The 27,071-nt window shown below is 58.1% G+C and overlaps 10 protein-coding genes across 10 annotated transcripts in view; 4 read left to right on the top strand and 6 right to left on the bottom strand.

Annotated features, from left to right (window-relative positions):
- Nucleotides 1–138: 138 nt before the first annotated feature.
- PSEUBRA_001170 (Spindle assembly checkpoint component Mad1) lies at nt 139–2,856 on the top strand (the record flags this gene model as incomplete). Its single annotated transcript, XM_016434445.1, has 1 exon — nt 139–2,856. One exon carries the CDS (start codon nt 139–141, stop codon nt 2,854–2,856), a length of 2,718 nt encoding a protein of 905 aa, XP_016294206.1.
- A 101-nt stretch (nt 2,857–2,957) lies between these two features.
- PSEUBRA_001169 (BTB/POZ fold) lies at nt 2,958–5,066 on the bottom strand (the record flags this gene model as incomplete). The annotated part of the gene is made up of 1 exon (XM_059464531.1): nt 2,958–5,066. The coding sequence occupies one exon, from the start codon at nt 5,064–5,066 to the stop codon at nt 2,958–2,960; it is 2,109 nt and encodes a 702-aa protein (XP_059321120.1).
- A 1,941-nt stretch (nt 5,067–7,007) lies between these two features.
- Nucleotides 7,008–9,184, top strand: PSEUBRA_001168 (Protein kinase domain protein; the record flags this gene model as incomplete). The annotated part of the gene is made up of 2 exons (XM_016434447.1): nt 7,008–7,218; nt 7,314–9,184. The coding sequence occupies 2 exons, from the start codon at nt 7,008–7,010 to the stop codon at nt 9,182–9,184; spliced, it is 2,082 nt and encodes a 693-aa protein (XP_016294205.1).
- Nucleotides 9,185–9,391: 207 nt separating this feature from the next.
- Nucleotides 9,392–11,509, bottom strand: PSEUBRA_001167 (Glucose-methanol-choline oxidoreductase, N-terminal; the record flags this gene model as incomplete). Its single annotated transcript, XM_016434434.1, has 1 exon — nt 9,392–11,509. One exon carries the CDS (start codon nt 11,507–11,509, stop codon nt 9,392–9,394), a length of 2,118 nt encoding a protein of 705 aa, XP_016294204.1.
- Nucleotides 11,510–12,868: 1,359 nt separating this feature from the next.
- Nucleotides 12,869–15,283, bottom strand: PSEUBRA_001166 (Chs5p-Arf1p binding; the record flags this gene model as incomplete). The annotated part of the gene is made up of 1 exon (XM_016434431.1): nt 12,869–15,283. One exon carries the CDS (start codon nt 15,281–15,283, stop codon nt 12,869–12,871), a length of 2,415 nt encoding a protein of 804 aa, XP_016294203.1.
- A 519-nt stretch (nt 15,284–15,802) lies between these two features.
- On the top strand, nt 15,803–16,306 carry PSEUBRA_001165 (Ribosomal protein S12/S23; the record flags this gene model as incomplete). Its single annotated transcript, XM_016434451.1, has 1 exon — nt 15,803–16,306. One exon carries the CDS (start codon nt 15,803–15,805, stop codon nt 16,304–16,306), a length of 504 nt encoding a protein of 167 aa, XP_016294202.1.
- Nucleotides 16,307–16,684: 378 nt separating this feature from the next.
- On the bottom strand, nt 16,685–22,279 carry PSEUBRA_001164 (uncharacterized protein; the record flags this gene model as incomplete). Its single annotated transcript, XM_059464530.1, has 1 exon — nt 16,685–22,279. One exon carries the CDS (start codon nt 22,277–22,279, stop codon nt 16,685–16,687), a length of 5,595 nt encoding a protein of 1,864 aa, XP_059320881.1.
- A 1,190-nt stretch (nt 22,280–23,469) lies between these two features.
- On the bottom strand, nt 23,470–24,552 carry PSEUBRA_001163 (Inositol polyphosphate kinase; the record flags this gene model as incomplete). The annotated part of the gene is made up of 2 exons (XM_016434444.2): nt 23,470–23,985; nt 24,064–24,552. 2 exons carry the CDS (start codon nt 24,550–24,552, stop codon nt 23,470–23,472), a joined length of 1,005 nt encoding a protein of 334 aa, XP_016294200.2.
- Nucleotides 24,553–24,873: 321 nt separating this feature from the next.
- Nucleotides 24,874–25,635, top strand: PSEUBRA_001162 (Tetratricopeptide-like helical; the record flags this gene model as incomplete). The annotated part of the gene is made up of 1 exon (XM_016434448.1): nt 24,874–25,635. The coding sequence occupies one exon, from the start codon at nt 24,874–24,876 to the stop codon at nt 25,633–25,635; it is 762 nt and encodes a 253-aa protein (XP_016294199.1).
- Nucleotides 25,636–25,819: 184 nt separating this feature from the next.
- Nucleotides 25,820–27,071, bottom strand: part of PSEUBRA_001161 (uncharacterized protein) — a gene marked incomplete at both ends in the record, with an annotated part of 2,589 nt that continues 1,337 nt past the window's right edge. Inside the window, one exon of the mRNA XM_059464529.1 lies at nt 25,820–27,071. This exon is cut by the window's right edge and continues 1,337 nt beyond it. Within this exon, the coding sequence (XP_059320880.1) occupies nt 25,820–27,071 (1,252 nt within the window).

The following is a 27,071-nucleotide window of genomic DNA, read 5'->3' as shown; positions in this document are numbered from 1 at the left end:
ATTCCCGATTTGCGTCGACAAGGGTTCAAAACACTCGCGCGCGCAGCTGAGAACAACACCTCCATCACTCACACCAGAGGTGGTCACGATTCTTGCTTCTGTTCCAACCACCCACTAAATATCACACGTTTCCCCAAGATGGACGGCCGACGAACGTCTAATGCCGGCGCCTCCGGCATCCCCCAAATGCGTTCCGGCATTCCCCGGCCAGGCGGTGCAGCTGCTCCCACCAACGGTGCTGACTCTGCCATCCCTCGACCCTCATCCCGAATCGGCACCATCCCTTCTGCCGGTGCCGGCATTCGTGCAGCGAGCGGGCCCATGGGTGTCTATCGCTCCGCTTCCTCAGCTGGTCGGAGCTCGGTTGGCGGTGCTGCCTCGGGTCCATCCTCGATGCTTCGTCAAGCGCCAGCCAGTGCAGCGCCCGCATCGCGCACCTACTCCGGTCTCGCCAACCGCATTTCGACCCTCGCACCGCGTCCACTAGATCCGAATACATCCACCAACATGCTCGGTGACGACATGTCCTCTGCTTCCATTCTGCTCGACACCTCCCTCGGTCCTGCTGCCGGGCTGGGAGGCCACAAACGCACCGTCTCCGCCGCTGGCCTGGGCGACGACAGCGTTTCCTTCAGTACCAACCTCAAACGGCCTCATCTTCGAAAGCTGAGCATGGACGGCACCTCACCGTTCCTCCTTCAAGCTCAGAGCGATGTGCATCCAGCCAGCACACCGAGACCAGAATCTCCCGCATACGAAATAGCAGTGCTCCGCACGCATTACGACCAGCAGCTCCTCGCCGAGTCGCGCAAGTACAAGAAGCTCGAGTCCGACTACGAGGCGAAATGCAAAGAACTGGATCGCTTCAACCGGCAACGCGTGGAACTGCTCGACGAGTGGGACAAGCACTCGGAGGCCACGAGCGCAAAGGAGGCCGAGTGGGTGCCGAAGCGCGCTTCGCTCGAGGAGGAAGTGGTGCGATTGCGAAGCAGCAATTCGGAGCTGACGCATCGGAATGACGAGGTGAATTTGACGAGCTCGACACAGCTAGCTGAGTTGAGAGGGAGAGTGACAGCCTTGGAGTCGGAGCTGGGGAAGGCAAAGGCGGAAGCGCAGGCGGCGACCGTGCGCGCAAAGACGGCAGAAGACGAGGTGGGTGCAAACAAGGCCGAGCTGGAAGACTTACAGAATGCGCTCGAGGATGAACAAAGGATGCGCATGCAGCAGCTCGATGAGGCGAGGCTGGGCGGTGCAGAGCAGGGCAAGAAGATTGCGGACGAGCTGGCGAGGCAGACGTCGCATTTGCGCAAATTGGAGGCGGAGAATGCGCATCTAGTTGCCGAGAACGGAAGGCTGTCCGGGCAGGCGAGCAATGTGGAGCTGTTAAAGGAGGAGAAGCGATCCTTGGAGGTCAAGCTGCGTACCCTGGACTCGTTGCGGGATCAGCTCGCTGCGGCTGAAACGCTGGTAACGGAGCTGCAGGAGAAGGAGAGCAATTGGGACGCCATGCTGCGCAGTGGACTGCAGGCAGATGTGGACGCTGCTTTCGCCGCGGCTGCCAATACGGACGCTTCACTACCCACAATCACCGCTCCCGAGGTCATCGACCGCACCACCCTCCCGCGCTACCTCTCCACGCTGCGCGGCACGGTCTCTGGCCTCTCGGCGCGCTGCACCGCCCTCTCTGCCACGGTCGAGAAGCTGCGCACGCGCAACCTCACCCTCGAAGAAGACGCCAAGGACGTTGACGCCAAGGAACGCAAGACCTCACTCCAACTCACCGAGCTCCAGACATCCCTCGCACGGGCCCAAAAGACGGAAGCGCGGCTCACGGACGAGATCGCGCGGCTCAAGACGATGCTCTCGTCGTACGAGCAGGAGGAGGCGGCTCACAGCTCTGCCACTTACTCCGCCGCCCACGCGCAGAGGATCAGCCTGCTGGAGGGCGAGCTGGAGAAGGCGCAGACGGAGAACGCGAAGTTGGCCGAGGAGGTCGAGTCGCTATCCAAAAGCTTGGCGGAAAAGGGAAGCAAGGGTGAGGAGGGGGAGCCTGCTGATCTTCAAGGCCAAGTCGAACAGCTGACGGGGGAGAAGGCGGTGTTGGAAGGCAAAGTGTCGGAGCTCGAGGGCACCATTTCCTCGCTCAGCAAGGAGCTCGAGACGCTGGGCAAGGAGAACGAGAACCTCTGGCTTCGCGTAGGCCGGGGAGAATTCGACCAGGAGCGTCAACGATGTCTCGTGCTCGCCTCCAACCCTGTCTCGCACGACCTCTCCCTTCGAAAAGCCAACCTGGACGCGCTCAAAGCAGAAAACGCGTCCCTTCTCTCCCGCGTTGAGGAGCTCTCCACCCAAGTCACCTCGTCCTCGTCCACGACTACTGGAGGCGAGGCACTTGTGCCGCAGTCTACGCTCGCCAACCTCCGCTCCGAGCTGCACGACCTGCAAACATCCATCGCCGCCAAAGACAAGTCGCTGCTCCGTCTCAAGCAGGTCTTTAGCGCAAAGGCAAACGAGTTCCGCGAGGCCATCCAGTCGCTCTTCGGCTACAAGGTCAAGTTCCTCGACAACGGCAAGGTCAAGCTCACCTCGATCCACAACAGGTCCGCCAACTCGACCAGTCTGGTCTTTGAGAGCGAGGAGGGCAATGTGGGCAAGATGAAGCTCATGGGCGAGGCGGTCAAGGTTAAGGGGCTGGTAGATGTCGAAGGGTTGAAGGAGTATTGGTTGGCTGGAGGGGAGGGCGGGAGACAGAGCGTGCCGTGCTTTTTGGCCGCGTTGAACCTGGAGCTGTACGAGGGATGTACGATGGCCGTAAGAAGGGCGAAATTCGATGATGAGGGAGAGGAGGATGAGTAGAGTAGGTTGATGACGGCATGATCAAGTTATCATAGCTTGGACAGAGTGCGAGTCTATTGTACATTTAGTGACGCAAATTATCGCCTTGTAACACTAAGCTTTCAAATGGCAGCAAGCTCTTGCTCGCACATCGTGACGATGGACTGATATCCCAGCCACTCTGCTTCGTCCTTGACCTCATGCAGACGGCATCGGAGCTGAAACTTAATCGCTCGATCTCCATCTTCTTGAGGGTTGCTGCTCGACGATGAGGTGGACGCGACGACGAAGGATGCTCGAAGCCGGTAAGGCAGTTTGTGAGCGCGAAGAATGTCGAGCAAGTCGCGGTAGAGGTCGGCGTTTCGATCCACGAAGATGCTCGGCGGTGAAGCAGGGCTTGTAGTCGATGAACGGTCCGGGGGCGGACTTGGAAGGAGGTGGTGCGGCGAAAGATCCTTGTCTTGCTTGTCTTCGTCCGTGCTGTGAACGTTCTCGGCTTTTGGCGCTTCCTTCGACCAGCTCGAAGCATCCGACATGTCGCTGGTACGGCAAGTTGAGGCGTCCGAATCCGAGTTCGAGCCAGAGTCAGAGCTCGACGCAGGCAATGAGCTGCACGACGGTGATCCTTCCACGCCCTTCATCGAATCCAGCGCGGCATTGAGCTCGCTAGTCAGCTTCTTGACAACACTCGCGTCGTCTAGGACATCAGACAGCTGGGACAGTGCACTGCGAGTGCTCTGATCCGAGTCGGATCGCTTCCGATAGGCACGCGGCCGGGTCGAGTCGACACGCTTTCGTCGAGCTAGAGAGGCGTCCTTGCAGAGCGCATCGAAAACTTCTGGATTGCGATGCTCTCGTCGATCTTTCAGCAGCTCGAGAAGACGCGGTTTGTCGCCATGCGCGCCTTGAAGCGTAGAGACCAAGGTAACATACTTGGTTCCGCCAACGTCGAGCGTCACCTGAGAGTCCTGTCGCAGCGAAGACGCTCGGTCCGGGATCGCTTGCGAGACACGCTGTAGTGGCGCCGGGCAGGTAAGGGGCCCATCGTCTGAGGCTGGAACCGCCTTGTCCCCAGGCGTAACAATCTCAGCTGATATTTTGGACGCAAAGGAGGGAGGCTGGTCACCTGTTGGGCCCTTAGAAGGTGGGGGCGGAGGCAGACACGTCTGCGGGGGAGGCTTTTGCGGGGGCAGACGCTGAGGAAAGCGCTTGCGTGGAGACTCCGTGGGTGCCTGCGTCTGTATGTTTCGAGTACAGCTGGTGCTGCTATGATCGCTGACAGTGCTTGGCGGAGTATCGAGCATGGCCTCCCAAGCGCTGCGCTCTACGTGATGAGCTCGCTGTGGAAGCTGCTTGATCGCCTGAGGACCAGCCACGTCTGGCAGAGGTGACGTGCTACGCTGTGGATAGCGTGCGTCAGATCGGAGTGTGGTTGAGGATTGCGACTTCCTCAGATTTGCCTCTTGACGCAGGCGAAGCTCATGGGATGCGCAGTAGGGAGGTGGATGTCTTTCTTCAACGTACGCGGGTCTTGGATCGACCGAGACTTGACGACGATGTGAGGGACGGTTATGATCTGGAGGGCTTGGAAGCGCCTTTGCTTGCTCTACTGGCTTGCTGCGGGTCTTTATCGGACCTCCCTGAAGACCGCGGATCAAGTCTCGGTCGGTGGAAGCGACGATACGGCTCCTGTCCTCTTGAGATGAGGAGCCGAGCTCCGAGGGAGCAGAATGATGATTGAAGAGGGCTGGACGAATTACGGAACTCACACCGCTGAGGACAGAGCTAGATGCGACTGAGGCATGGTGTTGCTTGTTGCTACACTTGTCAAGCACGAGGGGAGCTGGACGATCTGGCGTGTCGGATTTAAGGGGAGTGGTGTGGGAAGAATTGCGACTGTGACGTTTGCCCTTGAAGAGGCGACTTGCAGTTCCGATTGCAGCAAGGCGTGCTCTGTTGGAGACCTTGGAGATGGAATGAGGAAGGCCTTCGAGCTTGTCGTCGTCGTCGGAATCGTCGAATTGACTTCTCATAAGCTCGAGGGATGGCGCAGGTGCTTCTGTCTGGCCAAGGCGCGACGGGAAAGGAGCAAAAGAGCTGAGGGTGCTGCGGCCCTCGCGGAGGGGCGAGTCTGAGTCGTCATCGTCGAGTTCGGACGACGAACGTTCTACCTTTGAAAAAGCACGATCTCGTCTGACGTTGATGGATCCGAACTCGGAAATTGTCTGCATGCGAGGATGCAGTTGGAGGGAGGAGAGGCTAGTGGCGCGTTCACGTTGTAATTCGAGGGGCGAAGTGATGCTGCCGGATGGGCCATGGATTGTTGTGGTCGCAAATGGATGGGGGAAGCGGAAGTGGTCTTGAGAGGAAGAAGGCGTGTGCAGAGAGCTTTGAACAAGCTTTGGTGAGTTGAACGTGGGTCGCGGGCGATGATGGAGTGGCGATTGTAGCGGAGAACTGGCTGAAGAGGTGGACGCCATGGCTGTTGGATAGAGAGGAGCAGCGCCGCCTTGTCTGACCAGTGCAAAAGAAGGTGAAGTTGGATGCATCAATGTCTGGCCAGAATGGTGCTTAGTCAAGAAAGTCACGGTCTCGGCAGATGCGATGTGAAGCGTTGGCGTAGCGACGTGTGCAGGTGTGGTGGTAGTGATAAGGAAGAAGTATCGCGAGGCAGGTTCGCAGTTTGTTTGGCAACGCAGAAGGCACAGACAGGGGAAGGGCCCTGTTTGCATTGGCCGACAAAGGCAGGGGATGAGGGTGTCCCTTTGTGTTCATTTGGGAGTCCAAACCCCCACCGTCGCTCAATCGCCTCTGAGGCGCTACACTAAGACGGTTGCTGCCCTTTGTTGTTGGCCACTGAGATCCTGAAGCTTGAGATGTGTGGTTCATACCACAGCCTTGCGGCCACCATCTCAAGCTGACAACGCGATCGGCTCGAGTCCGACGTGGCTGAGCCGAATCCGACACAACCGGTACTGGGCGCAGACTGCGAAAGGCGCTACACTTGTCTGTCGGCTCTCCCTTTGTTGCAACTTTGCTCACCGAGTCGGCTCAACGGATTCTGACAAGTAGAGCTCAGACCGAGCCGGAGACCCCGTGGGAAAGAAGCTAGAGCTGAGTCGAGTCGGTCAAGGTCGAGATTCGGTGCTACCGATTTCATCTACTCAACGCCTTGTACGAAAGGGTGCAAACCGCACTTTACACGTCGCTCTCGGCTGGCCAGCTGTCATGGGACGCGGACCGAGGTCGCCTTGAAGCGAGCTCAGACAAAGCGTACAGGGTTCAGAACGAGACATGAAAGGGCAATGCCAAGCAGGCTACCTGTCCAGTAGTGAACGACAAAGGGGCCAGGAAGCGGGACCCTTGAATCCAATGCATTGAACCGTTTGGCTGGCAACCCAATCGAAATCGGGGGTGGCTCTCTGAAGCCCTGCGCTGCGCTGTGTCGTGTTGGCTGTGCTGTCCGTGCGAAATCGCGCTTTTTGCGGCGAGTCGGAGAGGCAAAAAAAGGGTTCGCGTCGAGGCAAAGGAAGGCCGCGTGCGAGCGTGTGAGCGTGTGAGCTTCAGGTGTTGGTCTTTCGGAAAGTGGCCGGTTTGAAAAGCAGGCTGAGGCGCGCGTCTGTGTGACTTGTTGGCTGGCAGCAGCAGGAGGACGACAGCGCAAAGCGTTCTGCTGCTGGCCAGTTGGAAAAGCGCACCAAATTCACGTCTTCTCAGACTAAAAAAAGAGCGGTTCGCCGCTCGCTCGGAGAGCTGCACCGCGTTCGAGTGCGACTGGCTGACTGGCGTAGAGCTCGATTCCACGCCCTCGGAGTCTAGCGAGTGAAAGTGTTGCATACGACTCGCTCACCAAGCTCAGCTTCATCCGTCATCTTCGCACCGCTCGCCGCTTCGTCGCGCTTCTTGATCAAACGCATCGATCGCAACCGCCGACAGCAATCGAACAAGCTCACTCGATCACAGGATCTCATCCGACAGCATCCACAAGTTTGGCATTCGTCTCTGTCGCTTGCTCGCCTTTCATCTGCCGAAGCGCATTCTGCAGCGCACACGCCTCCCACTCAACCCCATTGTCTTCGCAAGCAAACAATCTCGCTGTCAGCTAAGCCGGCTGCTTGTGCTCCTCGTCAGCACTCGTTCTTCCCTTCAAGACTCGTCAACCCCTATTCGACATGGCTTACCGCAACGGCGTGCCCTATGCGGGTCAGTCGCCTCTTCCACAGGCCCGTGCTCTTCCACACGTGCAGCAGCCCACCAATCAAATGGCCTACGGTGCACAGTATGCTGCTCCCATGGGTTACAACATGAACCTCGCAAACAACCACGGCCCAGTCGGTTACGGTTACAGCTCGGCTGGTCAAGGCGGTTTCGCTCAAAGTCAAGGTTCGTTCCTCCTTTCTTGCCACCTTCATCTCACCTTGCCTCCATTTGCTGACACGCTCTTCTCATCTGTGATGACATCTCCTTTGCGCGCGTAGCCTACGCACAACAAGCTTCAGCCCAACAGCAGTTCCAGGCACCCGCTCATCTCCAGGCACAGATTCATCAGGCTGCCATCGCCGCACAAGCACAAGGCCCTCCATCCCAACTTCAGCATCCCGCCATGTCTCAAGCCGCCCAACTTCAGCAGCAGCAGATCGCCGCTTCCCAACAGCAAGGCTTGCAAGCGCCTCACTCTGGCTACCCACAGCGTGTACCCGGAGGATCGCCCAGCAACAGATCTCCATCGCCTTCCGCTCGACCACTCAACGCCGCTCCAAGAAGCCCGCAGCCCTACGGTCAGGCCCAGACCTACTCACAGCAGCAGCAGCAACAACAGCAACAGTACTACCAGCAGCACCAACAATCGCAGCAGGCCCAGCACCAACAGCAACAGCAACAGCAGCAGTACGGCCAACCAGGCGGGTCCACCTCGCCCAATCTGTCCCACGAAAAGCCCGCCGACTATGTCTACTTTGAGCGGTCCACCAATGGCATGCAAAAGTCCACCATCGAGGCCGCCACGGGGGCTAAGCTCAAGCTCGAAAACTTCTACAAAGTGTACGTCGAGCAGGCGGTCGAGCGCATCAAGCGCGCTGCCGAGCTCGAGGACCGTCTCACCAACCCACCAGACGGTGTCCATCTTTCCGACGAGCGCAAGGCGCGTCAGCTGGCGCAGCTCGGTCGTCGCGAGTCCAACTTCCTGCGTCTCCGAAGGACGCGCCTCGGGCTGGACGATTTCCGCACCGTCAAGGTCATTGGCAAAGGCGCCTTCGGAGAGGTGCGACTGGTCCAAAAGACCGACACAGGCAAGATCTACGCCATGAAGACGTTGCGCAAGAGCGAGATGTTCAAGAAGGACCAACTGGCGCACGTTCGCGCCGAGCGAGATGTTCTCGCCGAGAGCAACTCGCCCTGGGTCGTGCAGCTCTATTATTCATTCCAAGATACCGCCTACCTCTACCTGCTCATGGAGTTCCTACCGGGAGGAGACCTCATGACGATGCTTATCAAGTACGATACCTTTTCGGAGGATGTGACGCGCTTTTACATGGCCGAGTGCGTGCTCGCTCTCGAGGGGATCCACAAGCTCGGCTTCATCCACCGTGACATCAAGCCGGACAACATCCTCATCGACGCGAAAGGCCACATCAAGCTCTCCGACTTTGGTCTCTCCACAGGCTTCCACAAGCAGCACGACTCGGCCTACTACCAGCGTCTTTTCGAAGGCACTGCCGGTCAGAACCCCGCGCAGACAGGTCGCAACTCGGTCGCGGTCAACTCGATCAACCTCACGCTCTCCTCCAAGGACACCATCGCAACCTGGAAAGCAAATCGTCGCAAGCTGGCCTACTCTACCGTCGGTACACCCGATTACATTGCACCGGAGATCTTCCTGCAGCAAGGCTACGGCAACGAGTGCGACTGGTGGAGTTTGGGAGCGATCATGTTCGAGTGTCTGTGTGGGTATCCCCCGTTCTGTTCCGAAAACGCGCATGATACGTACCGCAAGATCCTGGCGTGGCGCGAGACGCTCGCTTTCCCGGACGATATCCATCTTTCCCCAGAGGCGGAGGATATGATTCGTCGTCTCATCACCGCACCCGAGACGAGGTTGGGTAGGAACAGCGCAACAGAGATCAAGGACCATCCGTTCTTTGCGGGTGTCGATTGGGCTACCATCCGACACATCGACGCGCCTTTCATCCCGCAGCTCAAGAGTGTGACCGATACAAGCTATTTCCCAACCGAGGACTACCAGGACGTACCAGAGACCCCGCAGGGCGCAGATATCGGCGTGGGCAGCAAGGATCTCGCCTTTCTCGGGTACACGTACAGACGGTACGAGAGCAACGAGACGGTTCTTTGACGCGGTACACGATCAGCAATCACAGACCATCCTGCATTCTCACGGTTCGAGCGTGCGGTGGCAACAGCGTGCGGTCAGAGAGATGTGGGATGTGAGAGAGAGAGGTGCGATTGTCCGTTGTGTTCCGGCATGAAAGGCGATGCAAATCGGTGAAAGAAAGTGTGAACGTGTGTGTATGCTAAGAGTTGTCCTTTTGAGGGTCGTTTTTCAAGCCAAGAGCGATGCTGTCACGGCGACAAGTGCTGTCACGATGCCGACCATGGTGCTCGCGGACATGGCCGCAGCAGCATTGGTGCCGGATACGCCGCCGAGACCGCCGGTGGCACCCCGTCCTGCTCCGCTTCCGGTCGATCCACCGCCGCTTCCACCACTGCCACCCCTACCACCGCCCGCACTAGCAGCCGTCGTATTGGTCTGCTCCACCATGCCTCTCGTCCAATCCTCGAGAATCATCTCTGACCCCACCTCCGCCAGTCCATACGTGATGCTCATCAGATGCGCACTGAAGCTGATCGGTGGAACGCTCGCGTCGACGACCCTGACGTTCTGGGTGCCGTACACTCGCAGCTTGCTGTCCACCACGCCGCCCTGCTCGCGCGGGAGCATGGAGCACGTGCTGCTCGGGTGGAATTCCGTCCCCACCGCGCCGCGGATCCATTCTTCCCACTGGGCGTCGCTGCTCACACCGCTGCCTGGGGCAACTTCGGATGAGGTGAAAGTGGACAGGGGTGCAGTAGACCCGACACGACGGGCGAGCTTGAACCCTTCCCTCAAAATCGTCATGTCCACCGGATTCGATAGGTAGGCAGGGTCGATCGCAGGCGGAGTAAACGCATTCGTCGACGTCACTTTGATGCTTCCCCTCGACAAAGGGTGTTGCAGTGCCGCTTGAACTTGCACTCCCCCAAACGACAGCGCGAACAAAAGCTCAATCGGTCCGATCTGCGATGGGAAGAATCGATCCACCTGCGCAGTGTACGTCGCATTGTATCCCGCTTTCACCGCGGCAGGTGCGTCGTACGCGGCGACGTTGGCGTCGCGATCCGTGCGCATCTGTGAGATGAGCGAGGACCAGGTGGTGTCGCCGAAAATGGTCGACCCTGAGACGTAGGCGATGGCGCTGTTGACGTACGAGTCTGTCGCGCGGTTGCCGGTGACAGTGGTAGGGGGCATAGTGGCCGACGAAGAGGGGGAGAAGACGACGCCGGTGGACAGGTGATCTTGCAGATGATATCCGACGCCGGGAAGGTCGACGACCTGTTGGATGCCCAGACTGCGGAGGAGGGCGGCGTCGGCGATACCGCTCAGCTGCAGGATCTGAGGGTCGTTGACCGCCCCGCCGCAGAGGATGACTTCTTTTCGCGCGTATACGGGTTGCGGTGTGGCTCCGCTGGAGGAGCTGAATTCGACACCCGAGGCAACGGCGCCCGAGGCATCGGTGGTCGAGTTGAACGTGATGCGGGTCACAAGGTGACCAGTGAGGACGTCGAGGTTGCTCCTGAAGGTGACCGGGTCGAGGTAGGCGGTGCGGGAGAAGCTGCGTGTCGAGTTGGTCGGGTTGATGTTCGACGTAGCCAGGAAGGCGCCCCAGCTCTGCCCCGCATCAGGATTCTGCGAGAGTGGAATGCCCACATTACTGGACGAGTTGAGGAACGCGCCGACCTGAGGATAGGTGGATTGCGGATAGCTGACGTGCACAGGACCATCGGTTCCGTGCGAGGAAGTGTCGAAGGGAACAGAGACACGCGAGGTGGTCGCCTGATTGGGCGGGGTATACGTCTCGCTCTTCTTCATGGCATCGAGCATGCGATCCCACGTCCAGTCTTGTTGGTCGTTGATGAGGTCCGCCCAGGCGTTCTGTTCGATGTCAGAGTGTCGTACGTAGTAGAGGCCGTTAATGGCCGAAGAGCCCCCTAGCACTTTGCCGCGCGGCCAAGGGGCAGATCGACCCGATAGACCCGCTTGAGGCGTGGTTGTCCATTGCCAGTCGTACTGGGTCCCGACGGACGAGTCGTAGAGATTCGCTGCGGGTACGACAAACTTGTTGTTGTCTGCGTAGCCAGAGGCGCCTGCTTCGATGACGGCGACCGAGATGTTGGGGTTGGCGGAGAGGCGGTTGGCCACCACAAGACCAGCGAGACCACCGCCGACAATGATGTAGTCGTAGATGGCGCCGGCTAGTTGCGATGCATCTGTGGTGACGGATCGCTTGAAGAGCGAGTAGTCGACAGGTATCGAGGCGGACGAGACGAGGGGTAGTGTTGTGGATGCTGTCACCAACGCCAGGGCCAGCACCGAAGTGGCGGAGACTGAGGACGACTTCATGCTGTCGCTGTGACCACTGTCTAGTCAGTGAAGGATCGTCTATCTAGTGAAGCGACCGAATGTGTTGAGAGAAGATGGAAGAGGGGAAGCAAGGTAGTATCGAGGGGATGACAAAGGCAAACGGCACAGGGCCGAAGCTGCGTGACATCGGAGCAACCGGAGTGATATACATGTCACACTCAAGCCGCTTCTTCTCGGAACCAGTCCGACAGAAGGATCGGAGTCACCGGTAGACCCCAAAAGTGCGGATACTGCGCCCGCGGAGAGAGAGCGGAAAAGACGGTGTTCAATTGGGTGATGTGCAAAGCCAAGCATCGAAATGAAGCACAATGCTGCGCCGCCGCTCATTCAGCTGAACTCCTGTGCTGTGCGCCCTGCCAAGAAGCTTTGCCATCCGATCGAAGCCGTGGTAAACATGATCAAGCTTCCAACCTCGCACCGTCACAAGCACTTGTGTTTGGCTCGCCACAAACCAACTCATAACGAGGCGCAGTCTCCCTTCCCTTCTTCATCAGTCAGTCAGGGGAGCCCTCACCTGCCAGCTGACAATGAAGCTCGAACGAACCTCACTTGGCAAACATCGCACAGAGCTTGGGTGCGCCTCCCTATGCATCGACGGACTTGCGCCGACATCATTTCTCCACCCACAAGCTCGGCAGCATGCAAGGGGCTTGGCTCAAATGAACCCTGTCCCAAGATCGACATGCAGCTGGCCTGAAACAAGAAAATTCGCCGAGAACTGTCAAAGAAGAAGGGCTGTGCTATGACATGCGAAAAAGTCGTCAGGGTGCTTGCCAAGCAACGCACCAAATCAACAGCCGAGGCGCGCTCCTTAGGCAGACTCGCGAGAATTTCGGTGCGCCAAGACCCTGGGTAGCACGCCGGTTGAATTTCGAGAAGAGTGCAAAAGCTTCTGCCGACGATCCGACCAGCCAAGACGCAGAACGGAACGGCTTGACTTTGTCGGATGAGGTCGTCTGGCACCTACAGTAGTCCTCATCAACAGGGTCATTCGCCTTCTTGGACCCTTTGTCGATCATCTCGTCCGTAGTTTGGTGGGTTTGACCGTCGTGTTGAGATGACGTCGGGTGTGCAAGCTCGGAGCCTTTTTCATTGCGCAGCATGCTTCTCGCAAGCTCATGCATGTACGGCGCACTCCCGAACACTGGATCGCAACTTGACTCGATCTCACACCTCTCCGTCGGAAGCAGGGACATGTCGGTCCGGATGCTCCCGAACATGTCAAGCTGCTCACTGCCGCACCGTATCAACATTCGCAGCCGCAGATTCAACAACACAAAAGAGGATCGCAGAATTGCTGCATTGCGTTACAGATGAGGCTTCGTCGTCATGCCCACCTCAAAAGTCATAGCCAGGCACCTTGAACGCCGTCGCATACGCAAAGTAGTTCTGCATCAGCTTGAGTATCGCCTGAGGCGGGCTCATCGACACGAGCGTGTACGACACCTTGGCTAGTCCTTCGGTCTTGATCAGCTTGAACAGGCTCGTGGCCACCGCGCCAGGGAAGCTGCCCTCCATGTACCACCGGTGGTGGTACGCCGTCAGTCGGATTGCCGTCCACAGGCTCCTCTGCACATCGCGCGCCTCCGTGTACAGCTCCAGCAGACGCAGGTAGGCTTTCGCGCTGAACTTGACATCGACACAACGCTGGAAGGCGTCCCGCGCTTCGTCCTTGTGCAGCAACCGCAGCGCCAGCTCGCCCAGGATCTCCCACTCCGTTCCCGTCTTGCGGTACGCCAGGTTCTGCGTGCGGAAGTGCGCAATCTCGGCCCGCCAAATGGTGTACACCCGCAGGTCCTCGTACAGCACCATGAACAGGTTGTCCAGCCACCGCTCGCACAGTCGCTTGTCACGGAACGAAAAGCCAGCGTTCTTCTCCTTCTGTCGCGCTTCGGCCATCGCGATCGACGCATCGTGCTCGCCGTTGACAATCGGGCCAGGTTTGCCGTTGGCAGCCGTGCTGTGGTGCGACGTGGCAGACAGATCGCCGGGCACAGCCGTAGACGTCGAGTCGGTCCTCCCGTGGCCCGCCGAGGCTTGAGCCGGCTTTTCCAGCGGCGGGGGATCGATCTGGATCGAAGGTCGTTTCGCTTCGTCCTCGGCCGCATCGTCTTGCTGACCCGACGGCTGATTCATCGTCTTCATGTAGTCTTCCAGCTCTTGCTTTTCTCGCTCGTGGTCCGAGTCGGTCGAGATCTTAATGGTGGGGATCGACTGCGAGGACGCGTTCGCAGCTGTGTTGATACCCAGTTGCGATTTCGCCGCCCCGTTGTTGGCGGGCTGCACTTCGCTGCTGTCATCACTCCGGTCATCGGCGTCGTCTGCCTCAGTATCCAGTCCTGTGGCGCCAGCAGAGAAGCTGGACGGTTGTGGTGGTGTGGACGATGCAATGGCAGGCGAGTCGATCGGAGCCACTCCTCGAGTCGAAGCGTCATCATCTTCGGGCTGCGTTGCGGCAGCTTTTTGTGCACGATACTCCTCCTCCATAACAAACACCTCTGAGCGGTATCTGAGCAGCTCATCCCATCCGATCGAGCTGACCAGACGGCCCAGCAGCGCGTATGCTTTCGCAAACGTACCGCGCAGCGCCGGTGCAGGCAAACGTAGAAGCGCAACATCTGCCTCGTTGTCGCGAGCACTCTCCTCATCAACCAGTCCGCTCTCGGTGATGAACGTCTTGACGGGCAAGTGGCTGCGCGCTGGTGTGGGCATCCTATGCAAGTCGCGCTCGTTGTAGGTGAACATAGGACACGAGTTGAGCGTGTACAGCGCCGACTCCCACTGCTCGAGATCGATGTAGCATTCCGTAAGCTTAGCCCACGTGACAAACTCGGACGGAGCGCAATTGACTGCCTGCTTGGCCACCTTGAGCGCCCATTCGAACTTGCCCTTGGATCGGAGGAAGTCGACCTGAGCATGCAGCAGAGCATAGGACTGCGGAGTCTCCTTGATGGCAGTGTGCATCACCTGGACGGCCTTGATCTCTTCGTTCATGCCGAGGTAGGATTGAGCGACGAGAGCTGCCACTTCTGGCTCCCTCGCCCACAGCTTCTCGAAAAGGTTGACGGCCTGCTCGTACCTGGATGCCTCGCCAAAGTACTTGAGAATACCAGCGGTGAGGTGATTTGAAACGACGGTTGCGACCTGGATCTCGGGATCAGAGCCGAGCTGCCAGCCTTTGAAAAAGAGGTTCTCCGCTGCTTGTAAAAAGCGGTATTCAGCGTCGGGACTGGAGATGGGGTCGAGCTTGCGATAGCCGGCGAGGCGGTAGTTGGCATCGTCGGCGTAGAGAATGGAGCGGAGCAGCGCAGAGAGGTAGACCTCCTGCCAGATCTCGGGTGTGGTTTCGTGACGCTCTCCGCGAAGGTCCACGACGTAGGCATCTACACTTCCTGGGATGCGCACTTCTACGCGAACATCGACACGCGAGAATGCATTGAAGCAACAGTATGCGCCGCTTTTGAGCTTATAGGCAGCTTTGCTGGAGAAGAAACTGGTGTTTTGGTCGAGCTCGTAGGTGAGGCTGTTGATATACGCGGCAAGCGCGGCCGAAGACGAAGCATCGACGCCCGAAACGTAGTGATAAGAGCCGATGTCGCGGGACCTGGCGCTGCTGCCTGTGGATTTGATGACGTGAACCAGATCAGGCGGGCCAAGCTCTCGGAAAGAAGCGAGGGTTTCGTTTCTCGAAAGCAGACTCTCACCGAGCTCCACCTCGAAGAATTCAGGTTGATTGGTGAAAGTGTCACCCATCGTGTCGCGGGGTATGGGCAGAGCACGTCTGCTTCGATATGGCTGGGTGCTTTCGCGTGAGTGTCCGCTACGCCAGCGAAAGGGCCGGACAGCTGATGGTGATGGCCTTCAATGAGGAATCGTCTGGGAGCTTGTTGTAGCCTAGGGCGAAGGTGAGGATTGCGTGGAGGATAATGACGGTGTGAATCGAGAAGATGGCTTCGAGAAGATGTCAAGTGCTCATCACGAATTGAGGGCAAGCGCGGCGCCTTTTGTCTTGGAGATGGCTGGTGCGTTGCTGGCGCTTTCTTCTCGCGCTGCCGTGTCTCTGATGGCTTTTCTGTTGGCGGAGCACCATTCGCGTGCTTCGTGACTTTTTTTCAAAGTGTTAGGTTAAAATCTCACGTGATGCATAAGGGGGCCTCTTTTTTGCTTTCTCACATCGCTTTCTTCTCGCCATCTCAAAAGCATCATCTACCGGCTCTGCACCATCGTCACGATACCGCGCAAGTCCCAGCAAGGACTGCATTATATCTCAGAATGTCGTGGAACATGGTTTCATCACTCTTGCGAAGCGTCGTCGCCGGACCCTCTCGTCTCGCCTCTGCTTCCGCCCCAGGCTTCTCCGCCCAACGAGCGTTCTCCACATCCCAATCATGGTCTGTCACTCTGCAACAGACTCTCCGAGGAGCACGTAAACCACATCGCCCTCCTGTGAACAAGGTCCCTGCGCTCGAATCAAAGCCCTTCGTCAAGGGTGTCTGCAGCAAGATCTTCACCACCAAGCCCAAAAAGCCCAACTCGGCCATTCGCAAGGTCGCCCGTGTCAAACTCTCCAACGGCCGTCTCATCACTGCCTACATCCCTGGTGAGGGTCACAACCTGCAAGAGCACTCGGTGGTGCTCGTTCGAGGCGGCCGTGTACAGGACTGCCCCGGTATCCGATATCATCTGGTCAGAGGCGCCCAGGACCTCGCCGGTGTCGCAGGAAGACAGACTTCCAGGTCAAAGTACGGCGCAAAGAAGCCAAAGGCTGCTCCTTAGTCGCTTTGACAATATACAGCATCACGAGAGCTCATCATGCATACCAAGCATCGGTTTCCGACGAGACTCCTGCCTTCAGGACCCGCATTTGTACTTTTATTCTTCGATGGGGATCCCATCTCAATTAAGTCTTCCTGCTATTGTATCCAGCAACCACGCCTTCGCCTTTCGTGAAGACGAAACCAGGCCAATCACCACAAACTCCCAGTGAAGCAGAGTCAGATCCATTCATGTCTATTTCAAATCTCAAAGAATGAATGATGGATATTTTGGGACTGAATGTGGTGGATCCGCCCTCGCAGTGTTTGTCCTTTGGCTGGTCCGTTCAGTCACGAGCGCCATGCAGCTGAGACCACGGTGATATCGGCCTAGCCCCGCCTACTTGTCCTTGTAGTCGGTCTTGCCAAGGTTCTTGAGCTTCTTCTCGCGCTCCACATCGTCCCGCACAATCTTCTCGATCTCGTACGTGATGCATCGCACCCACAGATCTCGTTCCGTCTTGCATCGCGCCCGCATCGCAATGTACTTGTGCGTCTTGTCGTCCAGCCTCGGCAAGCTGCATGCCGTGTCTCGCGACTCGGCCTTCTCCTTCCCTTTCGACCCCGCAGCGATGCCGGTCTTCTTCTCGTTCAAGCTCGTCGAGACAGCCGGATCTGCCGGAACGTTGACTCGCTCTGGGCGGTACCGAATCACGAAGGTGCAGTCCTCGTCGTCATCGATCGAGAAGAGACCATCGGCATACACTCGAGGCACGCGATGACGTTTGCCGCTGTTTGAGCCGCCACCGCCGATACCAGAGACGGCCTGGGCCGGATCCGATCGTCCGTTCTTGAGCATATCCTCGCTCAGCTTGCCACTGTAGACGTAAGCATCGCGCAGATGAATCACCGTGTCCTGTCGTCGATGGAAGATACCATTGTTCTGCCTGGCCCGTGTGGTCCTGACCGAGTTGACCAGCTTGAAGCAGATCAACCGCCCAGCGATGAGGACGTAGTCGCGCATCTTGAAAGCGCTGTAGCTGCTCTTCTTGTGGAACAGCCGGCCCGATCGGATGATGTTGCGGCAGCCTTCGATCTGGCACCAGTTCCAGATGTTGCTCAGCATCGGGGAAAGCTTCTGCTCGTCGACGCCGCCGTCAAGACCGTGCTTGTGCGCGTTGCGCCCCTGCAGATGCTTGTGCAGCTCGGAAATATCCACACCGGCCGCGTACATGAGCTGTGCCGCGTCGGCTCGCTCTCTTCTGCGCCAGTATCTGACGAGCGCGTCGATGCTTTCCACCCACTCACGGGCCACCGAAGCGCTGAAGGCCTCGAGTTGAATCGTCTTGCCGTTCGTGAGGGTCATAACGATCTGGCGCGCGCGTCGTACTTCGTCGACGTCTTCGGCGAGTTCGTAGCCCTCTCGACCACCGATATCGGCGATTGTGTGGCTTGCATCCTCGTCGTCGGATTCCTCGCCGTCTTGCTGAGCAACTGCGAGGTCACCCTTCACTTTTTCGGTCAGCGGGTTCGAAGCTCTGCGCATGGGTCGACGGATGTCGTCTTCGCCAGGGCAACGAACAGGACCGCTGCCGGCTGTTTTGATGGTGTGGATCTGCTTGAGATCGATAAAGCCGTCCGAGCCTCGGATTTGCTCAAACTGCCTCCGTCTCTCGAACGACTCGTACGCCTCGATTTGCGCTTGAAGCTCTTCTTCGGTCTCCGCCGTGATGCTGATGGCGTCCAACACATTCTGACGTAGCGTCGCCATGTCTTCGTCGCGTCGCGCCGACTTGTTGGCGCCCACAAATTTGCCGAGAGCACGGGACAGGGCGGTCCTTGTCGCAGGCGTCGCAGGCTGGGATGCTCGACCCTGCGTCGCGCCACTCGCGCGTGGCACCCGCGTGCTCATGGCCTCCTTCATCAGGCTTTCGAGGTGGCGATCGGGCTCGCATGCTCGGGTCATGCGACATACGTAGATATGGCCGTCGTACGTCGAAAAGTAGAGACGGGTGAGAGAATTCGAGACTGCCTTGACACGCCACAAGAACCCTTCCACAGCAGGGGGTTCCTGCATGAACTGGCCGGGTGCCAGGAGCACGGACGTCGGATAGTGAGCGGCAGCCCTGAGCTCCAAGATGGCAGGTTGCTTGTAGTCTCTGAGCAGCGCTCCGCACAAGACGGCCCAATGTCGCGGCTCGTTCTCGACGGTCCTTTCGTAGATGATCCAGTCAAGCTCTGTGCCGCGCCTCCACGCAAGTTCGAGCCTGAGACCGCGCTGCTCTGAGACCTTCACGAGATCGCGCCACTCCTCGACTCGGCGAAAGAGATTCCAGATCATGGCGATCACATTGTTGCGATTGACGAGCTTGAAGCCCTCTCCTCCTTCCTTGGACTCTCCAATTGAGCTGAGGGCGAGTAGACCCCCTGTGCCGGCGCTGAGCTGACTAGCAGGTGTCGTGGCCGATTCCGGTCGCTCGACTGGCATAGTTTCGGGCACTGGAAGTTTCACCTTCAGGCCGAAAGAGGGAACGTGCACCTCGAGCGATTCAGGAATGAGTCCGCCGAGCTCCCTCCAGAGCTCCCATACCCAGTCTGCTGCCGCCGAGCGTGCTCGACAATCGAAGAGAACGATGTCCGTACCCTGTCTGCGCAGATGGAGTCCTCTCTTGTTGTGCTGAGCTGAGAGTACCTTCCATGGCTGGAAGGTGAGACAAAAGATCCGGTCGATGGGAGAGTAGAGCGAGACGAAGGTCGAACCCCGAGAGAGGGGAATCGTCAGGCGTAGTTTGAGATGGTCGCCGTTTCCAACAATTTTATTGGTCAACGATGGATCCGCCCAGAGCTCGAGCTTTCCCATGCGGAAGACCACGACGTACTCGTGCCAGTCCTCCTCTCGAATCGTATATTTGCGCGCTTGCAGCTCGTCGAAGTCGCCGGGCAGATCCTCGTGCGGCGTCCAGGCGATCTTGACGAGCATGCGATCCTTCTTGAGCTCGCTCCTGCGGGTGACGAAGCTGGCTTCACTCTCGAGAACCTCGCTTCGCGGAGGTGAGCTGTCTTCCGATGTTGGCCTCTGCAAAGCGTGAGGCTGTGGCCGAGCAAGCACTTCTGCAGGCGGCCGAGGCTGCGCATCGCCAGCTGAAGCGCCGAAGGGGTGCGAAGGCAGCGCTTCAGCCTCTGCAGACTTACCGCCGAACAGAGAAGCGGTCCAGCGACTCTTGAGTGGAGGCCGCACAGAGCCTGTGTCGAACTTGACCGTCTTCTTGCGTTGTGGGTTCCCCGAAAGTCCGACGGCCTTGAGCAAGCCGTTTGACATGGCGCGCGAAGCGGCCTTCTCTTCGGTAGGACTACCTTCGAACGGAAGTGGGTCTTGCTCCAGCAATGGTCCGGCGTCGAGAGTTGCTGGCTCGTGACCAGGGGTCAGGCTGAGTGGAGAAGCGACAGGCCGAATGGCCACCGCATGGTCGCTAGCAGCGTCAGGCAAGTGATCTGGCCTCTCGCCGAGGTCACTTTTTCTACGAAGCAACTGATGGACAAGCTGTGGATCGCTGGCTTCGACGGAGGCCGGCGGGGCCGGATGCGACAAAGCATCGCTTCTGGTCATGGCGGGCGCGTTGCCCGAGGCCAAGCTTGACGCGCGAGGCGCAAAGCCGTTGGCTTGGGTAGACGGATGGAGAGAAGCATACACCGACTTCGAGGCTGTCGAAGCTTTGTCCGACTCGATGAGACTGGAAGATCTGGCGAGAATCTTGAGATCGGAGTCCGTCGGTGGTCTTGGCGATGTTCCCTGTGAAAGATTACTTGCGGCGGGCTGGTGAACTTGTGCAAAAGTAGGCGCCTCAGCTTGGTGCGCGGATGAGGAAGATACGCCCGTCGACGCAGTCTTGCCCTTGCGATCAGCCTTGCCCACCTTCAAGCCGTTGCTCAGCTCTCCCGTAAGAGACGACATCTTTGACACTATCTCGCTCCAACCCTGACGTGCTTCGATAGCTACAGGCGTCGCCTCGTCCGGATGAACAGTCTGTATGGTAGCGGCTGACTCATCGTGGGTGAGCCTTCTTCGAGAAGGTGCCGCGTCTCTGGCTTTGCCGTTGTTTGAGTGTGTGACGATGCTATCTTGCATCTTGCGCTGTTGGCCGCTCAGCTTCTTCGAAGTGTCATTCAGAGCGTTCGCTTGTGCTACTGTTGTCTTGTCATCCGTCGCGTCTTGTGCTTCCTGCGCGAGGAGCGTGATGACGCCGTCTGGACTTTGCTTGAGGTGTTGGACCTTGGCAGCGTATTGCTCAGCCCGCTTCTGACGGGACGCGTCGGAGTGGTTCGACAAAGCATACTCGTCGTCTGCAAGGGCTCCTGGGGCATGGCCGCACGTGCACGGCAGCGACTTTTGCAGCGAATCGCGGCGCTCGCTGACAATGCGCCAGAAGCTTTCGCCGACCTGAAAGCTTTCGCCGGTCCACTTGGTTCCACCGCCACTGGTGCCGATCGCGCCCGGCCGAACGCCTCTGATACGCGTGGACGAAGCAGAGTCGTCGAGTGACACCTCAGTGCCAGTAGCAGATATGCGGCGCGAGCGGTCGCGTTGCAGCGAAGCGTAGCTGGTGGAACGAAGTTTGCGTCGACGGGTGACAGCGAACGGAGATGTATGTTTGCGTGTTCGGGCAGAAGACGGCGAGCTTACAGCGAACGGATCGCGACTCGAGACGGTGCGGGTTGGATCGATGCTGAGACGCTGATTTGAAGCAGGTGTTGAGTTGGAGCGCTTCGAATCTCGACGCAGACTGCCGCCAACGAGGAACCTGCGGGCAAGACTGGAGGAGGGACCAGCTGTGGCACCAAAGCTGCCCTCTGTTGCTACGGTGCCGACGGTGTTGAAAGTGCCGGTTGTGGATGCTCTGCTCACGCGACTCTGGCGCGAGAAGTCGCGGTGGTGATCGACAGCTCGAGGCAGATGAATACCGGCCGAAGTGCGCTGAATGTGGGCTGCACTAGGGTCCCTACTAAACGTGAGGGAACGCTTCTTGCTGGGCAAGCCCCTGCCCATGAGATTGCGCGACGCTTTTGTGGGACTCTCTTGACCGTCTTGAGGCACCGTGCCCGAGGTCGGGTTCAACAAGGTAGTGGACCCGTCGAGAACGGCGCCATCCTGCGTATCATCATTCAAGGCGGGTGTCGGGTCTGCTTGACCCCAGGTGGGATGCAAGAGATCACGATCATCAGGCTCAGTATTGTCCGCAGCGGATCTTGAGCTGCCTGTGAAGGAGGTCTTGGATCTGAGGACTGGATCGCTGCCGCGATTGCGGAGCTCGTCGCTACCACTGAAACTCCGACGTTGGCCATCCTGTATGGCGTGGTGGCCGTTGATAGCGCTTCCGTTTGGGTACGGGGCATGACTAGGACCCTTGGTGTGAGATGACGAGTTCTTATCTGTGATGGCGTCTTCGATCTCGGTAAGAGGTAGGTCGAGAATAGGCAACGCATCCGGGAGCGTGGAGGGTGACGAAGTTGCAGATGTGAGCGAGCGCGGCGAGCCTTCGGAGCCTATCCTTCTCTGTTGACGAAGGGCTGACACACGAAGGTTGTCGGCGCTGCGAACGTTGCCGATGTTTCCCCGTGTGGTTGTGGGTGCATGAAGATACGTGTCTGCTTTGTTGTACGGCGCAAGCGAGGCGGCGGTTCTGAGAATCGAAGTGGGTGGCCTCAGCGAAGCGCTAGCCGCCGCGCTGGCAGGGAAGGACTGGTTGCTCTTTTTGGAATGGAGTGCAAACCTCTTTTTCGACGGACTGACGGCGCGATTGGTCGATGATGAGGCATGGTCGGATGTGGCAGTAGTTGGAGGAGGGTCAAAGGCAGTCTGACCTCGCTGGGCGGTCTCCGAGTCGCTGAGAGCCGATCGTGCCATGGAATGCGCGCTGACGAAAGAAGCGTTGGAAAAGACCGAAGTGGAAGAGGGATCTCTGTGGACGACGCGTGGACGAGGTGGGTGGAGTTGCATGTCTTGCTTCCTCGGAGAGGAAGGATGAGACACATCGTTACCTTGCGCATACCGTTGAGGATCTGAGGGGCCTGGATTGCGGACAGGGTCAGTCCATGAGTGTGCTTGGGTGGCTTGAGTCAGACACGGATGGTTTGCTGGGGAAGCTGCATAGTCGGTACTTGTGACATTGGTGTCGACATCAGGCTGAGATGGTTCGAATGGCTGAGATCGAGGTTGATCATTTCCAGCTCTTGCTGCGTTGTCCTCAACGATGGCTTTGGCCGTGGCTCTTGCGACTGGTGACGGATGAGGAGTAGGACCGATATAGTGACGGATGATGACATGATTAGCGGGAGTGATGATGGAGGTAGAGTCTGCGGGATGATTGGTGGGGATGCTAGCAGTGGACTGAGACAGTGGAAGTAATGGCCTGCATTTGAGGCAGAGCGGCTTCGAAGGCGGGAAAGGGACGCGAGCTGCGAAATCGTCTTTCGGCCCTCTGGAGGAGGATGCAACGTGAGAAGCTGAAGCTTTTGAGGTTTGGGCCATGGGCGAACGTGGAGGCTCGAAGTCTCGGAGCGGAGCGGGCCGCGAGGGGCTCGCAGTTGCCATGATGCCTGAGTGTCACGGCTGAAAGCGAGTGCGGTAGATCAAGGTCGGAGGCAAGGCATGTTGAGGTGTATATGCAACGCGGAGGGTCGATGCAGATGATGGTGGTGGTGGTTAGCAAAGAAGGCTGAGTCGAAGGCTGAATATCCTGCTAGCAGAGCGCCTCTCGTCGATGGCTTGGTCAGCTTTCCGACTCAGCTGTGATGGTATAGAGAATGTGATGTAATAGGGAAGGAGAGGAGAAGGAGTTGGTCGAGTGTTGGTTGGTAAGTCAAGGTGGAGTGGAATTGGCTGTTTTGGCTTTGGCGTCGCTGTTTGCTGCTGCATTTCCAAAATTGGACCAAAATCAGGGGTTCAGAAGCCCAAATGCATCGCAAATCAGACCCGCACTCTGCATGCACTCTGCCGTATGGTGCAGATGACCGACGTCGCGCTCAGATACACACGAAATGGCCGCTACTCGCCGAGCTTACCGCCAAGCATCCCACACACACAAACAAAAAAAGGGTCCAACCACCAAACTCGGCTGCAGTTTCGCTTCTTCTTGTCTTTCGATTCTGCTCTTCTACGATGGTGTAGCACTACCAAGATCCATCGCTTTAGTTTGGCCCGCCTCTGCGCTTCAGATTGGCCAGCGTCTTGTTGGCAAGATCGAGTACCGTGCTCAGGCCCAGCAACACGCCTTGGTCCGGTCCTTGGCCAGCCACAATGGTAGCATGTCCGAAATCAATCAGCCGCACTTGCGGCCTTCCTACGCCCTCTTGCTCCAGTGTCTGCCTGAGTCGGCTCGTCTCGCCTTCGTACACCACTAGCAACGAAGCGCCTCGCATCCGCACCTCGAGCTCGGAGAAGATGGCGCGAATCTCCTCCAGGTCCTTGATCAAGTGTTGCTCTAGCATCTTCTCTACCAGCTCATCGGGCAAGCTTGGCAGATGGTACAAAGAGGCATCGTCTGTCATGCTCGTCCCTGCTGAAATTGCGTCAGCGCACTCTGCGTCTCCTTTCTCGGGGCATGCAAGAAGCATTCGCATGCCCGTCTCTAGGTGTCCGGGTTTGATCGTCTTTCCGAAAGTCTTTGGGACGCTGTGATATGTACCACTCTTGCCATCATACGTCTGTTCGACGAGGCATTCAGAGGATGAGCGGACGTTAGCAAATGGTCTACCTGCCGACGAAACTTAGTGGATACGCACCTGCCAGCCTGTCAGTCGAATACCGTGCGAGCCGCTGGTCGTGTTGGCGGCTGCCTTGTCCATCCTCTGCCTCTTTTCTTCATTTGCATCTTCGTCCCAAAGCTGCGTACCAAGCTTGATGTCGCATACGTTGGGCTTCTCGTATCCGTATGTCAAGTTCTCCATCACCACCCGAGGCGCTTCGTCGCCAGCATTTGTTTCTGCGGGCTTGGAGGGTCCAGCTGGGCTCCCCGTGTACTCTTCCCAGCTTCCTCGGCAGTCAGGCATCCTGTCGAGAAGCCTTCCGAGCAGCTCAGTTTGACGAGCGTTCACTGCATCGTTCCTTGCGACTGCTTGCTTGACTTGTCGGTAGAACTCGAGCTCGCGCGGCAGGCAAGCTTTGACAACGAGGCGCCCTCCATCCAAGCTTTGCACGCCATCGGGATGACCAGCCACTTGGTTCGACAGCGGCACCATCTCGTGCGGTTTTGAAGAGGTTGTGTCTACCATGTCGCTGATGCTCGTCGCTGGGCAGTGATCTAGAAAGTGTTGGTGGCACAGACGATACGAGGCCTGTGCGCATGTTGAACAGCGCACGCATTTTTGGACGTTGCTGCGCTTTCATCTCGAGCCAAGACCAACACACGCAGACTCGCTTGCATGCGCGCGTGCGTCTCGCTTTTCGAGAAAGCGTTTCGATCCTCCACTCATTCCAACCTCGGATTTCGGTCGCGATCCGTCAAACCATCATCTTGCTCGCTCACTCGCAGTCACAGCCTTCCTACAAACCCCACGTCTTGAGCGACGCAAAGCTCCGAGGGCATACTTCAAATGGCTGTTATCGAAGAAGCACACATCTCCGAGGAGATCCACGAGCTCAAGGCCCAAGCGAACCGCCAGTTCTCTAACAAAGACTACGACGGCGCTCTTTCCACCTACCTCGACATTCTCGCAAAACTGCCCGCCCGTGAAGCACCTACAACATCAACCACCGAAGCTGACGATTCTGGATATCTGGACGCGGAGACTGACGATGAGGATGTCTTGCGCGTAGCCAGCAGCGAGAAGGAAAAGGAGAAAGAGAAGGACAAAACCAGAACAGCAAGCTCATCGCCACCACCAAAACCATCGCGAGAAGCCGAGACAGAGGAACAAGAGCAAATTCGACTGTTCCGCTCCGTCATCTATGCCAACATCGCAGCCACCCATCTCCGTCTTGATCAACATCGCGATGCCGTGAAAGCATGCAATCAATCGCTCCTCGACCGACCCAACTACGTCAAGGCGCTATACCGCCGGGCTCAAGCTAACGAGCAAATCGGCGGTTGGGCTGGCTTCTCTTCCGCGCTCGAGGACAACAAGCTTCTCCTCACCCTGCCGGATCTCCCTCCAGCTACGAGACCCGAAGTCACGGCATCCATACAGCGCATCGAGCCAAGAGCACAGCAAGCCGCCGAGAAGGAGAAGGACGAGATGATCTCCAAACTCAAAGGCTTGGGAGATAGCATCTTGGGCAACTTCGGTTTGAGTACAAAGAACTTCCAGTTTGCTCAACAGCCGGGCGGTGGCTACTCGATGAACTTTGTTCGCTAGCAGCCACAGCAAAGTGCCGCTCTTGTTCATGCCTTCGGTCTCGGTACCTTCACCCATCTCTGTATTTGTATCATCATGTCGTCTTCACTGCACACGCACTCAGCATCATCATCATTACTTTTGCATTCGCAACACGGTCATCGTCAGGGTGATTTCTCGTGTCATTGTGGTTTGGTGAGCGCTTTCACTTGTTCATGAGCGCCTTCATGCGTTCCTCCGCCGCTCGAGCACGCTTTTCGCGTTCGATCCGTGCGCGCATCTCCGGCGTCAGTCCCTGCTGCTCATCCCGCTGCTGCAGCAATGCTCGTGGAGCCGTATTGTTGCCTCCAAGACGGTTCGTCGTGCTATTGGACGGTTTCGCTTGCTGCTGGGGCGTCACTTCTGCTGGTTGCTCCTCCTGCGAAGCACCCGATACCGACTTTTCGGCTGCCTTGCTTGCACGCTCGCGCGCCTTCTCGCGCAGAACCGCTCGTCGGTCCTTCTGCTTTGCCGTCTGACTGTCCTGCATCTCCTCTGTCAAGGCACTGGGTACACGGGCTCCGCCCGCCGACATGCCAGCCCAGTCGCATTGATCGGGATGCTCGGCCATCATCCGACGGAAGACATTGCGCACCTCCTTGGTGCTACAGAGATCGTACGCGGTACGGTGTGGAAGCTCAGCCGACGCTTCTTGCTGCGAGCCTGCTGCATCAGACGGAGCCGAGCGCTTTCGCAGCTCACTGAGTCGTTCGGTGGCGACGGTCGGGTCTGCGTGCTTGTCCTCGAGTAGATAGCGCGCGACGGCTTCGCTGCCTGCCTCAGCTGCCAACTGAAGAAGATTGCAGGGAATCAGCCTCGAGGCAGGAGCTGACACGCCCGCGTCGGACGCTTCTTGCTCCAGCATCCAGTCAGGAAGACGCGTGTCGATGTTGCCGTTGAGCAGCTCCTGCTCGTTCTTGCTCAAGAACGTCAAGAGCGCCTCGGTCCTATTCTTGCGCACCATCTCGATCATCCGTGTCCACTTGCTTCGCTCTGCCTGCTCCTCTTCGGTCAGACGAACGGGCTTTGCGCCCTTCTCAGCCCGAGCCTTGTCAAGCGCGTTGGCCCTCTCTCGAGCCTTTTCTTCCCGTCGCCTCGCTTCGGCCCCCTTGCGCGACTTCTGATTGATCTGCTCGAGCACCTCCTGCTCCTCGGCTGCGAGTTGCTCTTCGGACTTGTGCTCGACTTTGACCTTGGCGAGCTCGAGAAAGCAACGCACAGTCTCGCCGATGGTTGGACGCCTTGTTGGGAAAGGCAGCGACCCTAGTCGACCATCGTTGCGAGCCGCTTCGAGGGGACTGCCTCTGCTCGCTTTTGCGCCCTCCCAGGACCAAAGAAGACCTCTTGCGGCGCGTGCGCCCGCTCGGATCCAAATCTTTTCACTGCGAGAGACCAGCTCTCTCCATCCAGGTGAATCG

The sequence above is a fragment of the Kalmanozyma brasiliensis genome (genome assembly GCF_000497045.1).
Source record: "Kalmanozyma brasiliensis GHG001 unplaced genomic scaffold PSEUBRA_SCAF12, whole genome shotgun sequence".
Classification (NCBI taxonomy): Eukaryota; Fungi; Basidiomycota; class Ustilaginomycetes; order Ustilaginales; genus Kalmanozyma; species Kalmanozyma brasiliensis.
The sequence above is the reverse complement of the archived record's forward strand: the minus strand, read 5'-3'. Positions and strand labels throughout refer to the sequence as shown.